This window comes from Podarcis erhardii (assembly GCF_964252035.2).
Source record: "Podarcis erhardii genome assembly, chromosome: 16".
NCBI classification, from domain to species: Eukaryota; Metazoa; Chordata; class Lepidosauria; order Squamata; family Lacertidae; genus Podarcis; species Podarcis erhardii.
This window is the reverse complement of record NC_138514.1, coordinates 20,934,758-20,947,739: the sequence shown is the minus strand read 5'-3', so window position 1 is coordinate 20,947,739 and position 12,982 is coordinate 20,934,758. Positions and strand designations below refer to the sequence as shown.

Sequence of the window (12,982 nt, the reverse complement as noted above, 5' to 3'; positions counted from 1 at the left end):
GCTAGCAGGGATGACGGGAACTGTAGTCTCAAAACATCTGGAGGGCCAAGGTTGAGGAAGCCTGCCTTATGCCAAGGGTAGCCAACATGATGGCCTCCAGATGCTGTTGGACTCCACCTCCTGTCAGCTCCAGACAGAATGGTCAGTAGTCAGGGATGATGGGAGTTGTGGTCAAAGAACATCTGGAGGACACCATGTTAGCTACCTCTGTCTTATGTGTTCTATCCTCCTCTCTTTTGGTAGTACAAGAATGGAGGACCAATCATTGCCATCCAAGTAGAGAATGAATATGGCTCCTATGCTGAAGACCCAGATTACATGATGTACATCAAACAGGTAAAGTGCTCCCTCTGCCTCATTTTTATGTGTGTTTTTAATGTTCCTGCCTGTACTGTGAACCACCCCGAGATCTACAGGTACATAGGGTGGTATACAATTGTTAATAACAACAACACATAATAAATAGTAATACATTGTGCCTTCTCATCTCTCTCTCTTTCTCTCCCCTCCCTCCCTTTCTTTCTTTCTCTGTGCTTTGCAAACATGAGCTGAAAAATTAGACGCTTTGGCTATAGCCTCCCCACCTCTGCCATTAGTCCTGCCTGATTCACTTCAATCCTTTCCTTTATCCTCTTTCCTCCTAAATAAGTGATACAGGGTTGCAGCTGTATTGCTATACACCAGGGGTGAGGAACCTCATGCCTGGGGGTCAAAGGTGCTGTCCACCCTCTGTATCTGGCCCTTAGAACTCTCCCCATGTCACACCCTTCAATGGATCTGCTTTGAACCCTGAATGAACTTGCCTGGCTGGAGTGTGGCCTTGAACTTCGATAATGCCTCTTGCTTGTCTGGATGGAGGGTAGAGAAGTAGACTTGCCCACCACTGCCATGTGGCCCTTGGAATATTGCCTAGAAGGGAATGTGGCCCTTGGACTGAAAAGGGTTCTCTACCCTTGCTATATACATTTATCTGTTGAACTTACTTCTGAGTAAGCATGGGTAAGGTTTCACTGTGAACTTGCAATGGAGCAAAGGAGGGTGGGGAGTCCCGTGGCATTCCAGGTATTAATGGAAGTATTTGCATTGAAAATAATACATTTTCTAAACAAATAGTGATATTGTGTTGAATTAAATCAGGGTGCCTTTTAAATCAAACAGAAGTATTATTTTTTTAGTGACTAAACTATCCAACTGTATTGTAACCCCCAAAATAACAGAACTAATTATATTTTTTACATGTCTGTGCTGCCTCTCCGTCAATTTGAGATGGCTCACAGCCATCCATTTTAAATGCAGCGCTAATACAGTCAACACAATTGAATAATTCAAACACAGTGTGTGTGTGTGTGTGTGTGTGTGGCCAGAGGAAGCTGCTGTAGCACAAGGCCTTCCCCCCACTTCATTTATCCTGGTTGGTATCTGTACTGGATTTGAATCAATTTTACGTATGTGATATTGATGTGTGTGTAAGATAAAGGTAAAGGGACCCCTGACCATTAGATGCAGTCGTGCCTGACTCTGGGGTTGCGGCGCTTATCTTGCTTTATTGGCCGAGGGAGCAGGTGTACAGCTTCCGGGTCATGTGGCCAGCATGACTAAGCTGCTTCTGGCGAACCAGAGCAGTGCATGGAAACGCCGTTTACCTTCCTGCCGGAGCGGTACCTATTTATCTACTTGCACTTTGACATGCTTTCGAACTGCTAGGTTGGCAGGAGCAGGGGCCGAGCAACGGGAGCTCACCCCATTGCGGAAATTCGAACCGCTGACCTTCTGATCAGCAAGTCCTAGATGTGTATAACAACTTGTGTATATATAAAACGTGTGGGTGTAGCAACTTGGGACCAGTTTACCTACGAAATTGCCTATGCCATATGTGCCCATTTGACTCCTTCAGTTGGTGGAATTGGCACTTCTGCAGGTGCCTAATTATACCCCTTCCACATTTGTAAAAACTCAGTCATTTAGAGTGGCAGCTGCTGCACATTGGAACTCACTGCCCATTGAGATCAAGCAGGGCTCCTTCACTGCTCTCTTTTCTGCACCTGCTAAAAGCATTATTGTTTAGATAAGCCTATTCAGATGCTTAGAAATTTTATTTTGTTTAGTATTTTAACTTGTATGTTTTAAAGCAGTGGTGTGAATTTTTCTTGGATTTTCTTGTTTTATCTTTTTGTAAACCGCTTTGAGGTTTCTTGCAGTCAAATGGTGTATAAACTATATGAAACAAATGAAACACACGCATATGTACATACACGTGTCTTGGGTGTTTTTCAATATGCAATTGTTCTGTGTATGCTTTTATTGCACTTTAAATCGCTTTGGGATGTCTCATGAGACGTGATTTATAAATGGAAATAAATGATAATAGTACAGAAAGTTAGAACGTGGGGAGCCCACAAAGTCCAAGTGGGTCAAAAGAAAAGGGGTGGACAAGCTCCTTATTTAAGAGGCTTTGTATAGTGGATGCATCCCCCACTTCCCTTCCTGAGGGCAGAAAGCAGTGAAATGAGCGTTTGGCACTGTGGACAAACTTAGGGCTTTTGCTTGCAAGAGATTATTTTGCCTGTCAGACCTAGACTGCCTTGTAAACCCCTGTAATCTGAAGCTCAGCCCAGGGCAGGCTAATTTTACTAATGCTTCCCTCTGTTGCCTCGTCCAGCACGGATCTTTCCACAGGCCCTGCCTGCAATCTGGGCAAGCACCAGAGTTGGCAGGCACCCAGAGAAGACCATTTTTAGCTTGGCAAATCCTCTCTGAGCCGCACCCAGCTTTCTCTCTTTGACTGGCTCCGATGCAGCACCGCAGCAGAAGGTTAATTGCCAGAGGCCTTGTTAAGGTCACTGCCAGTTTTTTATTTTATTTTATTTCTTTACCGAGTATTGTCTCAGGGAAACAATGGCTGCTTTGGGCACGAGAGAGCTGCTCAAGGGAGCTGTCTGCTGAACATCCCGCCATTGTCGTAAAGCAGAAGCAGCTTAGGCCTGTCTGATATTGTTACCCTGAGCGAGGTGGGATGAAGGCAGCTCGTTCTGCGTCCTTCAGTTCCATAATCCATGGACAAAGACCACAAAAAAAAGGGGAAACACCGCTTAGCTCTAAGAAACTTGAATGCAAAAAAAGGGGGGGCAGTATGGTATAAGTCAATACAATGATGATAGTTTCACATTAAAATACAGTGAACCATAGCAATGCAATTACTTATGTATTGACAGCCAGTCCTCATTAGCAGAATCAGTTTTGACATCCCTTGTGTGTTTTGACTCTGATGGTCTTCCTCAGAGGTGTACTCAGTGGCAACCCTTTTGAGCAGGGATAGCCAACGTGGTGCCCTCCAGATGTTGTTGAATAACAGCTCCCATCACCTCTGATCATCAGTCATGCTGGCTGGAGCGGATGGCAGTTGGAGCCCAACCATGGGAGGCCACCATGCTGGCTACTCCTGATTTTGTGTGACCACCTTTTCATCTCCAGACTTACGAGCTGCCCCAAAGACATCTGTTACCTTAAAGAGATTCAAATTCTTGGTACACTTTCCCATTCCAGAGTCCTTTGGACCTCTGATACTTCCCTCCTGTTCAGTGTCCCATTTAACAGTCTTTTCCCCATGTTCTGCAGCAGCGGAACCAGGTTTCGTGCTGCATCTCATGTCAAAAGCCTGTTAAACTAGAACTCATCCTTGGAACAAGTGGGAGCCGCAGCCAAAACTGGTCTCTTAATAAGTGCATGTACACACAGGTTCCACTATCCAAACACATGTTATACAAAAATTCACTTATCCAAACACAAGGAAATAGTACCTACAGACCTCACAATACACGCAGCAGATTCAGATATCCAAACAGCCAGACTTGCGTGTAGTTCTGTAAACAAACAAGCAGCCTTAAACAAGCCTTACATTTTGTGTTTTGCTGGTCTGCGGCAGCTGTGGTGAAAGGGAGGGAGGGAGAAGGAGAGCTAGGATGAATAAGGGTGCATTTTCCCTTCCTTGTTTGCTTTTTGCAAGGTTTCAGATGGTTTTCCTGGGTTTTTTCAACATTTTCCAGCCTAAATTCCATAGTCAGGAATGCATTAGAAATTTCCCCATTGAAATCAATGGAAATTGTCAGCTCCTTATGTGAACTGTTGTACACACACACACAAAATGCAATGCGTGAATCAGCCTTCACTGATTCAGCCTACTAAAATCCTGGGGTTTTAGTATCTTCCCTCCTGACCAGCTTAGGTGTCGTAACACTAAAAGGCCCCTGGCCAATTAGATCTGGTTGAAATCACCTTCTCTCTCCCTCCCAACTAGACAGTCTGCAGGCATTCAGCCAAGGAGTCACACAGCGAGGCTCCTAATCCTCTTTCTTGTAATTCCACCATTGTCTGACTGCAGATGGGGAAAGTTGCATAGGAGTGATGTGGCTCCCAATCTCTCCCACTCAGCATCGGAGGCTGGTACATCCTATATCCTATTTTGTTCACAGCTGGAGGAAGGAGAGACCTTAATTGAGATGGCTCCTCTGCTGTAGAACTGCAGGCTGTTGCCTGTGGTCCATAGGTCCATAGTTGAAGACTGGTGACCCAGCATGCAAATACTTTGCCTGAAATGACCAATCAAAGTCTTTTTGGTGTTCATGGAGATGTCTATCCCCGCCTTCTCCTTCTCTCTCTCTGCCTGCCTGCATGGAGCTAAATAGTGACGAAGGGTCTGTCAGTTTTGGTTCTCTTGGTTTCTCATCCTCCCCCCGCCTTTTAAATTCAGTTTCCCGTATTTCTGTAGCAATTTGTTTGTGTATTTTTTTTTAAAAAAATAAACATCCATGAAGATTCACCAGCATTTTAATGCACATTTCTCTTAATAAACACATTTTTGTATGCGGTCTTCACTAACACACACATTTTTGCAAACCATTTCCACTAATCTTATGCATGTTTGTATTTTATTTTCAGTAATATATCTTCATTTTCATGTGCTCATTCCCTAATACATGCATTTTTTGGCTGGAGAACTGCATCGTAACATTTGTACAAGTGCAAATTTTGAAGAATGGCTGTGCTTTGGTTCTCTAACTATTTGCCTTTAAATCTTTTTGTAAACTGCTTTGAGGTTTTTTAACAATCAAGCGTTGTAGACATTTTATGAAATAATTAAATAACAATAAATGTGAACTAAACTGAGCTCCTCCCCCATTCCTCCCCCATGGTGGGCAAATGAGCATTCTTCTGAACATGGCAGCATGCTGTGTCTGCACCAGGCATTTTTCACATAATCTGGTCCCGATATTCTCAGTTTCTGGATCTCTTGGCTTCTCTCTAGCTGAGATCTCTTGCTGCCACCTACACCTTGCAGAAGATATTCGAGCAAGCATTCAAATCAGCTTCCCAATATGTTGATTAGAGCATGCACACACCTGGGCCCTCTTGCCTGTTCCTATTTTTGTTTTCCTTGCATCGCCTTGCAAGCCAAGTATGTGCTGAAGCCTACAGCTCTTTACTCCCGATAATGACATGAATAAAACACTCCTGTGTGTTAATGCTTCACTTCTTTTAACTAACAGAATTTGCTCATGGCTATATCTTATTGTGAGCCCTGCAAGACCCGTTCGCTGCTGATCTGGTCCATGCCTACCTGACCTGAGAGGGCAGGGCCCTTGTCTGACTTCAGCTACAAGGGATGCTTCTGCAGTTCAGGATGTCTAGAGACCATCAAGGATGGGATATTGCTTAGAGGTTATTGCTTGGAGTCAGAATTTATTCTTGGAGTTGCATTTATTTCGCTATTTATCTTGACTATTGTTAGACTTTTATTACAGTTATCAGCGGATTGTTTAATTTTGCTGTGCATTTATTCATGTGAAATGTTTTCCTTAATTTATTGTTTATACGACTAATTAATTTTTGCTGTGTCTTTTAATTGAAAATGTAAAACTTTTTGATGTGAGCCCCCTTGAGCAGGGCTTACTATATCTCACTTTAGCTTCATAATAACAACCCTGTGAGGTGGGCCTGGCTCAGGTAGCAGCTCGCTTCACATGTCACATTAAGCTATAGTGTAAAACAAACTATGGTTTAATGTGTATGAGCAGTGTGGCGCTCAAAAGTTCCAGTGCCATTCCACCCCCACTTCTGCTGTGGCTGCACTGCAGTCGAAACAAAACAGAGCCTGGTTTGTACTGTCTGAACTTGGCCTTGTGGTTTGTTTTGGTCAAACCATGAGTGTTATCTATGGTTTGTTATCAGGCAAAGCAAACAATCAGTTTCAGGTATGTGAACCTAAGTCTGCCAAGCCAAGGGCCACCTTGCCAACTACACTGTTATTATGTGGCTTTCATCTGAGTCTGATAGATTGGATATTATGCTGTGTATGTGCTCAACACAGCTATCTGCATTTTTGGACTCTCCTAGGGGCTGTGACTATGAGAACCCCTATTACAACCTCTAGCACCAAGATTTACCACTCCACCTCAGTGGTTTCCAGTCTGTGTTCCAAGAGGCCCAGCTAGCTGCAAAACCCTCCCCGTAGATCATTTTACAGCACAGCCCTATGCATGCCTACTTTGACATACGTCCCACTGAGTGCAAAGGGTTGCATACAGCATTAGTTTCTCACCCCCTCTTTCACCCTCCCTCTGTGTTAAATGCCCCTGATGGGCCACGTTACTATTTAGGAGATTTAATATCTGGGTCAACCTGACTCAACAACCATGGGTTCCATGATCCTTGCGAGATGACACGGAGGAACTTGGTGTTTGCTCAGCCATTTCTTTCCTTGGAACAAAGTGGTGCAATGCAGCAAATATGCAAAGGACTCCTCCCGTGGCAGCAGGTGGATGCTTCACTTGATTTTAAGCCTGGAGGCTGAGTGGTGTGCAATATAAGCTGCTCGGATGAGGTGGGAGCCTGGTGCTTTAGCACAGAGCCAGCAGCTTTTGTTGTGACTTTATGTTGTGTGATGTTCTCACCCTCATACCTGCAGAAAATAATAATGAACTTGAGTGTCAGGTTGCCCAGAACTTCATTGAAAGTGTGGGCGGATTAAATTGGTACAAATCAGTGGTTGTTAGCAGCCTTCCCCAGCCTGGCAATCTCTAGAAGGTTTGGAGTACAAGTCTTATCAGCCAGCTGGGGCTGATGAGTTTGCACTTTGACAGCATCTGGAGGGCACCAGGTTGGGGAAGACTGATATATTGGCAGCCATATAATTGTCACCTATTAGGATAACAATGGAGTCTGTTTGCACAGGAGCAGATTGTTCTTTAGAAGTTGCAGATATCATCTTGACTCAATATGTTGTAATCCCCTAGTGAAAATTAAAAGCTATACTAATCCTGTATCAGCTGTCTGGTGTTAGCAAGTTTTCTTTTTGTATTCTTATGTTAAGTATGTGTGTATTTGCTTTCATAAGTAAATAAGAAGGTGGCACTGAAGTTGTGTGTGTGTGTGAGAGAGAGAGCAACATCAGCACCAGTGATGGGCACAATTTGCAGGGCGAGGTATCAGTATCTCTTGCTCAACAGAGAATGCCCTGCCTGCTGCAATGTTGGCCAGGGCCAGTGGGGTGGGGCAGCAGAAGCTCAGAAGGAACCTCTGATCCTGACACTTGTTAAGAAACTTATCAAATGTCAAAGAATCTTAACTTGTTTTTATGCACATCTGGGCAAAATGTGACACACTCAGTTTAGAGCTGCAGGTTTAAGCAAGTGTATGAAGTGATTGGGTAAAAGACATACATTTTTCCTTAAATGAGATTTGGTCATATGAAAGAGTTTAAAATGGTCATAAATATTCAGATGCCAGAAAATTTAGCTATGCTGGTCCACTAATAATAAAAACAACTCATTCTTTTTAATGTCTTTCCCCCTATATCATTTATTACTACTCTACTACTACTACTACTACTACTACTACTACTACTGCTACTATTATTATGGCTTGGGTCCTCAAAAGCAGGAATTGGCCCGGATCTCTGGTGGGTGCCTGCCACCTACAGCAACTAACGCCAGGGACTTGGAATCAGAGTCCCGTTCAGCTCCAGGGTCAGCAACACCAAGAGTCCTGGCCTGCCCTCCATCCTGAGCTCAGAAGAAACCCTGCTGGATCTGACCAAAGGCCTTACCTAGTCTAGCGTTCTGTTCCGAAACAGATGCCCATGCTGTTGTTCCCCAGCGAATGGTATCCGGAATCATACCGTCTCTGATACTGGAAGGTCTATAGAGTCATTGCTAGCCTTATCCATCATGAAAGCTCCCTTCTGTAGATCAGTGTTGACTCCCAACATAATGTGTGTGTTTTCTTCCCCTCCTTGTGCAGGCCCTGTTAAAAAGGAAGATCGTGGAGCTGTTGATGACCTCTGACAATAAAGATGGGCTGGCCGCTGGCTTTGTGTCAGGAGGTACGTGGCATTGTAGTGTGTTGGAATGGGTAGACTAGAGCACACCTGGGGTGGGGGCACAAATGGGCCAGTGTATGTTGTGTCAACTGAATCTTTAGCAGAGTCTCCATCCTCAGCCATAGTTAATAGAGCAAGTTCTGCAAATAGGGAATGGGGATCAGATCAAGCTCTCTCTCTCTCTCTTTGTGTGTGTTTGTGTGTTATTAGCAGCTGTGCAGCACTTAGCTATCAATTGCACTTGAGTAGCGGGGATGACTTCATGTGTTACTGTATTATAGGAATGGGCAACTTTGTGGGGAGAAGAGTCCCAATGGCCGGATAGGGAGGTCTGCATTTAACGCCCCCACCCCCCGCATGCCTGAGGGTCCCCACTCCTGCTTTGTCTCTTTGGGGTTGGACTGTATATTGCACATGTGGCCTGGGAATGTTTTGGATTTATAGCTCTTTGTGGGGGGCAGGAATCATGTTTTGAGAGTGATGGCCTTTTGCACTTCTTGCTTCAAGGCTATCTAATCCCCGTACTCCAGCTCTCTTGCATTCCACTTTGGCTCACTTTCCAGCTTCCTTCCCCAGCCCTGGACCTCTCAGATACCTCTCTGGTCTTCTCCATCTTCTTCAGCCTCCAGTTCTTAGTGTCCTGTGCCTCCTAACTTTGCTTTTTCAAACTGGCTACATACTGTGTGGTTTTTATTGTTTTACCTCTCCTGGCCATCAGTCTCCTTCACAGTTTCAGCTTTGCTGAATTTCAGAGATCTTCAGTGGGACATTGCACGTTCCATAAACTTGAGTATAGTTAGCTGGTGAAAATAAGCTGACACAGACTTTCTTGCATCCTGCTTTTTTGGGAATAGGGTGTAAAGGTAAAGGGACCCCTGACCATTAGGTCCAGTCGTGGCCGACTCTGGGGTTGCGGCACTCATCTCGCTTTATTGGCCGAGGGAGCCGGCGTACAGCTTCTGGGTCATGTGGCCAGCATGACTAAGCCGCTTCTGGCGAACCGGAGCAGAGCATGGAAACGGCGTTTACCTTCCTGCCAGAGCGATACCTATTTATCTATTTGCACTTTGACATGCTTTCGAACTGCTAGGTTGGTAGGAGCAGGAACCGAGCAACGGGAGCTCACCCCGTTGCGGGGATTCGAACCGCCGACCTTCTGATTGGCAAGTCCTAGGCTCTGTAGTTTAACCCACAGCCCCACCCATGTCCCTGGGAATAGGGTGAGGGGGGTGTAAATGCCATCTCTCTAGAATCCCAACGGTGTGGCCTAGACATTTGCATAACTGAACTCACATTATTTGAAGGAACGTGATAGGTTTATGGAGTTATTAGGTTTTGTTTTTGTCTTTTTTTAAAATAGTATTTATTCAAATTTTAAAGATTACAAAGATACAAAAAATAGAAGAACAAAAAAAGGAAAAATAAAAACCCCGGAAAAAATACAAACAATTAATAAAAAAAACAGATCAAACCTTTACATAACTTTCTTTCCTTTGCTTATTTCCTTGACCTCCTCACACCTCCCTTTTTTGTATTCTAGTTCAATTAGATGTTTCAGCAAATCCTTTCCAACTTTGTTTTTATCCTAATAATTTATCTTAATATACTGTAATTCTCATCTTTCACCAATTAAAAAAAATCAATTTTAACCTAATCCTTTATATCATTTCTGCTAAAACCACATTACTTCATTCCAACAACCTTCTAACATTCCTTAATTTTGCAATGTTTCTGTAGATCAACTTTAATTTTTTTCCAATCTTCTTCCACCAACTCTTCACCTTGGTCTCGGATTCTGCCAGTCATTTCCGCCAGTTCCTAGGTTTTGTTTTTGTCAAAGGCAGTGTCTTGTCCTTGTTGTGGTAGAAGAGGCTTGCAAGCCTCAAGACCCAAGTCAGTGTAAGGCTTAAAAAGCAGAGGGAATTTGCGTATAGTGGACTGTGAGCCCCAACCTGCCATCTCAATGCTATGTGCATTGCCTGCTGCCCCCGGTGGCTTCTGACCCTACATGAAAGCTGAACATATCATTTAAACTTTCCGGCTCTGTAATGTGGCCTTCCATTTTTAAAAAAGGTAGTTATTTATTAAATGTACTTCTCTCCATTAGCATGCTCACGGCACCTAACTCAATCAGGATTGCAGAAACCACTTAACACTAAATCAAATCAAAACGCTAAGCATCTTATGATAACGAGTCATGGCAATCTGATAGAAGATTGAGAGCCGGCCCCTCTGTCAACAGCTGGCGGTTGCTGATGTTGAGTGGCAGGGCTGGTCCAATGGGAGGCTGTGCGGGCCCCCTCTGAGGGCATTGGCTTGGGAGTATCACTGTGCCAAAGTGTGTCTCAGAGATAGCCATATTGGAGGCCTCCAGGTGTCATTAGCCTTCAGCTCCAATTATCCTGAGCCATTGCATGCCTATGATTTGGACAACTTATTTCTGCTTAAAACAGGGGTGGGGAACCTGTGGCCCTTGAGACTACTGGCCAGGCTGGCTGGGGCTGATGGGAGTTTGGACTTCATCAGCATCTGGAGGGCTGCAAGTCCTCTATCCCTTCCCCTTTGGGGAGGAAGCCATTTGAATCATTCAACCATATAGAATAAAGCCTAAGGTTATTTCTGCTCCTCATTCATGCCCCCTTGGAAACTGAGGATCAAGGTGGGTGGCAGTGCTGGGAGTCACTGAGTGGCTGGAGCATATTGGCATTCACCCCCACAGTCTTGTGATTGGCCTAGAAGAATCAGATGAAGGAACAGAGACTTTTTTTTCACTGGGTGGGTGGGTGATAAACTACAGTTTCCAGAATTCTTTGGGAGGGGAGCTCCATGCTTTGAATGTGTAGTGTGATACACAACCCTAGTCATGTCATTTGGGCATCCTGGTATTGGGGTTCTGGGAAGCTGGAAGGACATTTTAAGGGGAGTGAAGTGTCTAGTTTTATGAGGACACATCGGGGACAAGAAGGATTAAATTAAATAGACTATTTTGGAACATGAATTCTTTTATTATACTGTTACGTTTCAGATAACAAAACTATGGTGTGCATGTGTTTTTAAAGAGTGTGTAATGCTGTTTTATCCAAACACAAGCTGTATCTGCATCTCATGCTGATTCTTAGTGGTGCAACCAAAGTACTCAAAGCCTCGCAGGATTAAGTTTAATGGGCTGAAATGGCTTTTTGTATTTTAAAAATCAAAACTGTTTTCCTCGTGTACAAGCCACTTAGCTGGTTTCCCCTGCTTCCTTTTTTGTAACAACTCAGTGCACCCTTTCATTATTAAATTGGAGCTTAAAAACCAGAAGGCTTAATTAAAGTTGTGCAAGTGAATTGCAGGCTGATAATGGAACCTCCTCCTTTCACCCCCTCCTTTCACCCCCTCAGCCTTTGTTTTAAATGGATTCTTAAAGCGAAGGCAAAATGCCACTAGGATAGCAAAAGAGGGAAGGTCGTTCATAGAGGTGGAGTTGTAAGTTTTTGACTTCCCTCTTGGAAAAGGGCTTGATCTGGTTGTTTATGGTGAGCAGGATAAAATCCTGTGGCCCCCAGCACATTACCCCCAAGGAAATGTGGCCCTCAACACACCAAAGATTCTAATTAGGGCTGTCCACAGGTCCCGTGCTCTGATCTGTGGTCCAACCCAATGCTTCAGAGAGGCTCTGCTCCATGGCTGCTCCTGATCCAGGTCCTAAACTGATTTGGAATTTTTTTTGGGGGGGGGGTTGGGGAGAAGGAGGAGATGAAAACATGACTTTCCCTTTCTCCCTGGTGCCCCTTGACCATATATTTAAGCAGGGTTTTAACTCCTAATTAAACATGTGGTTTGGTGGATGGAGAAGGAAACACACACAAGGGTGTCTGCGTGTTTCCTTCTCTGCACCCTCCCATCAGAAGATTCCCCCCCCCCCCCGACAACCTCAGGTTGCTCCAGGTGGACCCGATCCAACCCAGGGCCATCTAGGGCTTCCTCGATGCAATTTGGCTAGATCCCAGGACTCAAATTGACCTGGTTCAGTTTTGGGGGCACACCTCTAGTTCTAATATTTTTTTGTGGATGTGAAGATGGCAGAATTTGTTTGCTGCTGATTGATCTTTTGCAATTACTCTTTGCTTATATTTGTTAAATAATAATAACAACTTAGCAACTCTTATTGGAGTACAGTATTTGCCCTTTTAAAATCCAGGTACGTACGCTATGTTATTTTAAGTGGAAACTGTATTAAATTTTATTTAATTGTTTAAAAATACAAGTACAGGTGGCACAGCCTGTCCCTGGGAATTGGCTAGCATCCTGTTGCATCCCATCCAGGCCTGACACCTTCTTGTTAAATGACAGAACTTCCCAGCCCTGTCCACATGGGGTCACTCTCTCCCTGCCAGTGGGAGATGGGGATCAGTGGTATATGTGTGTGTGTAAGGGTGGAGATCAGTTCAGCTTTGCTCTGCTTCCTGCGCAAATGTGTTTACTGCCTGAGAGCGCACTCGTTTCTCTTGTTTGGAGTTGTCTCCTCCATCGGGCTCATGTGACAAGCGCGCCTTGATCCCAGCTCATGCTTCGGATGTCACAACAATCTGCTCATTAGAGTCAACATGTCAAGTAATCAGGAGT

At 44.4% G+C, this 12,982-nt stretch overlaps 1 protein-coding gene across 1 annotated transcript in view; it reads left to right on the top strand.

Annotated features, from left to right (window-relative positions):
* Positions 1-12,982, top strand: part of LOC309331090 (beta-galactosidase-1-like protein 2) — a 62,800-nt gene that overhangs the window by 22,150 nt on the left and 27,668 nt on the right. The window contains exons 7-8 of the mRNA XM_081843094.1: positions 244-336; positions 8,296-8,377. Coding sequence (XP_081699220.1) covers positions 244-336; positions 8,296-8,377 — 175 coding nt within the window. The remainder of the gene's footprint in view (positions 1-243; positions 337-8,295; positions 8,378-12,982) is intronic.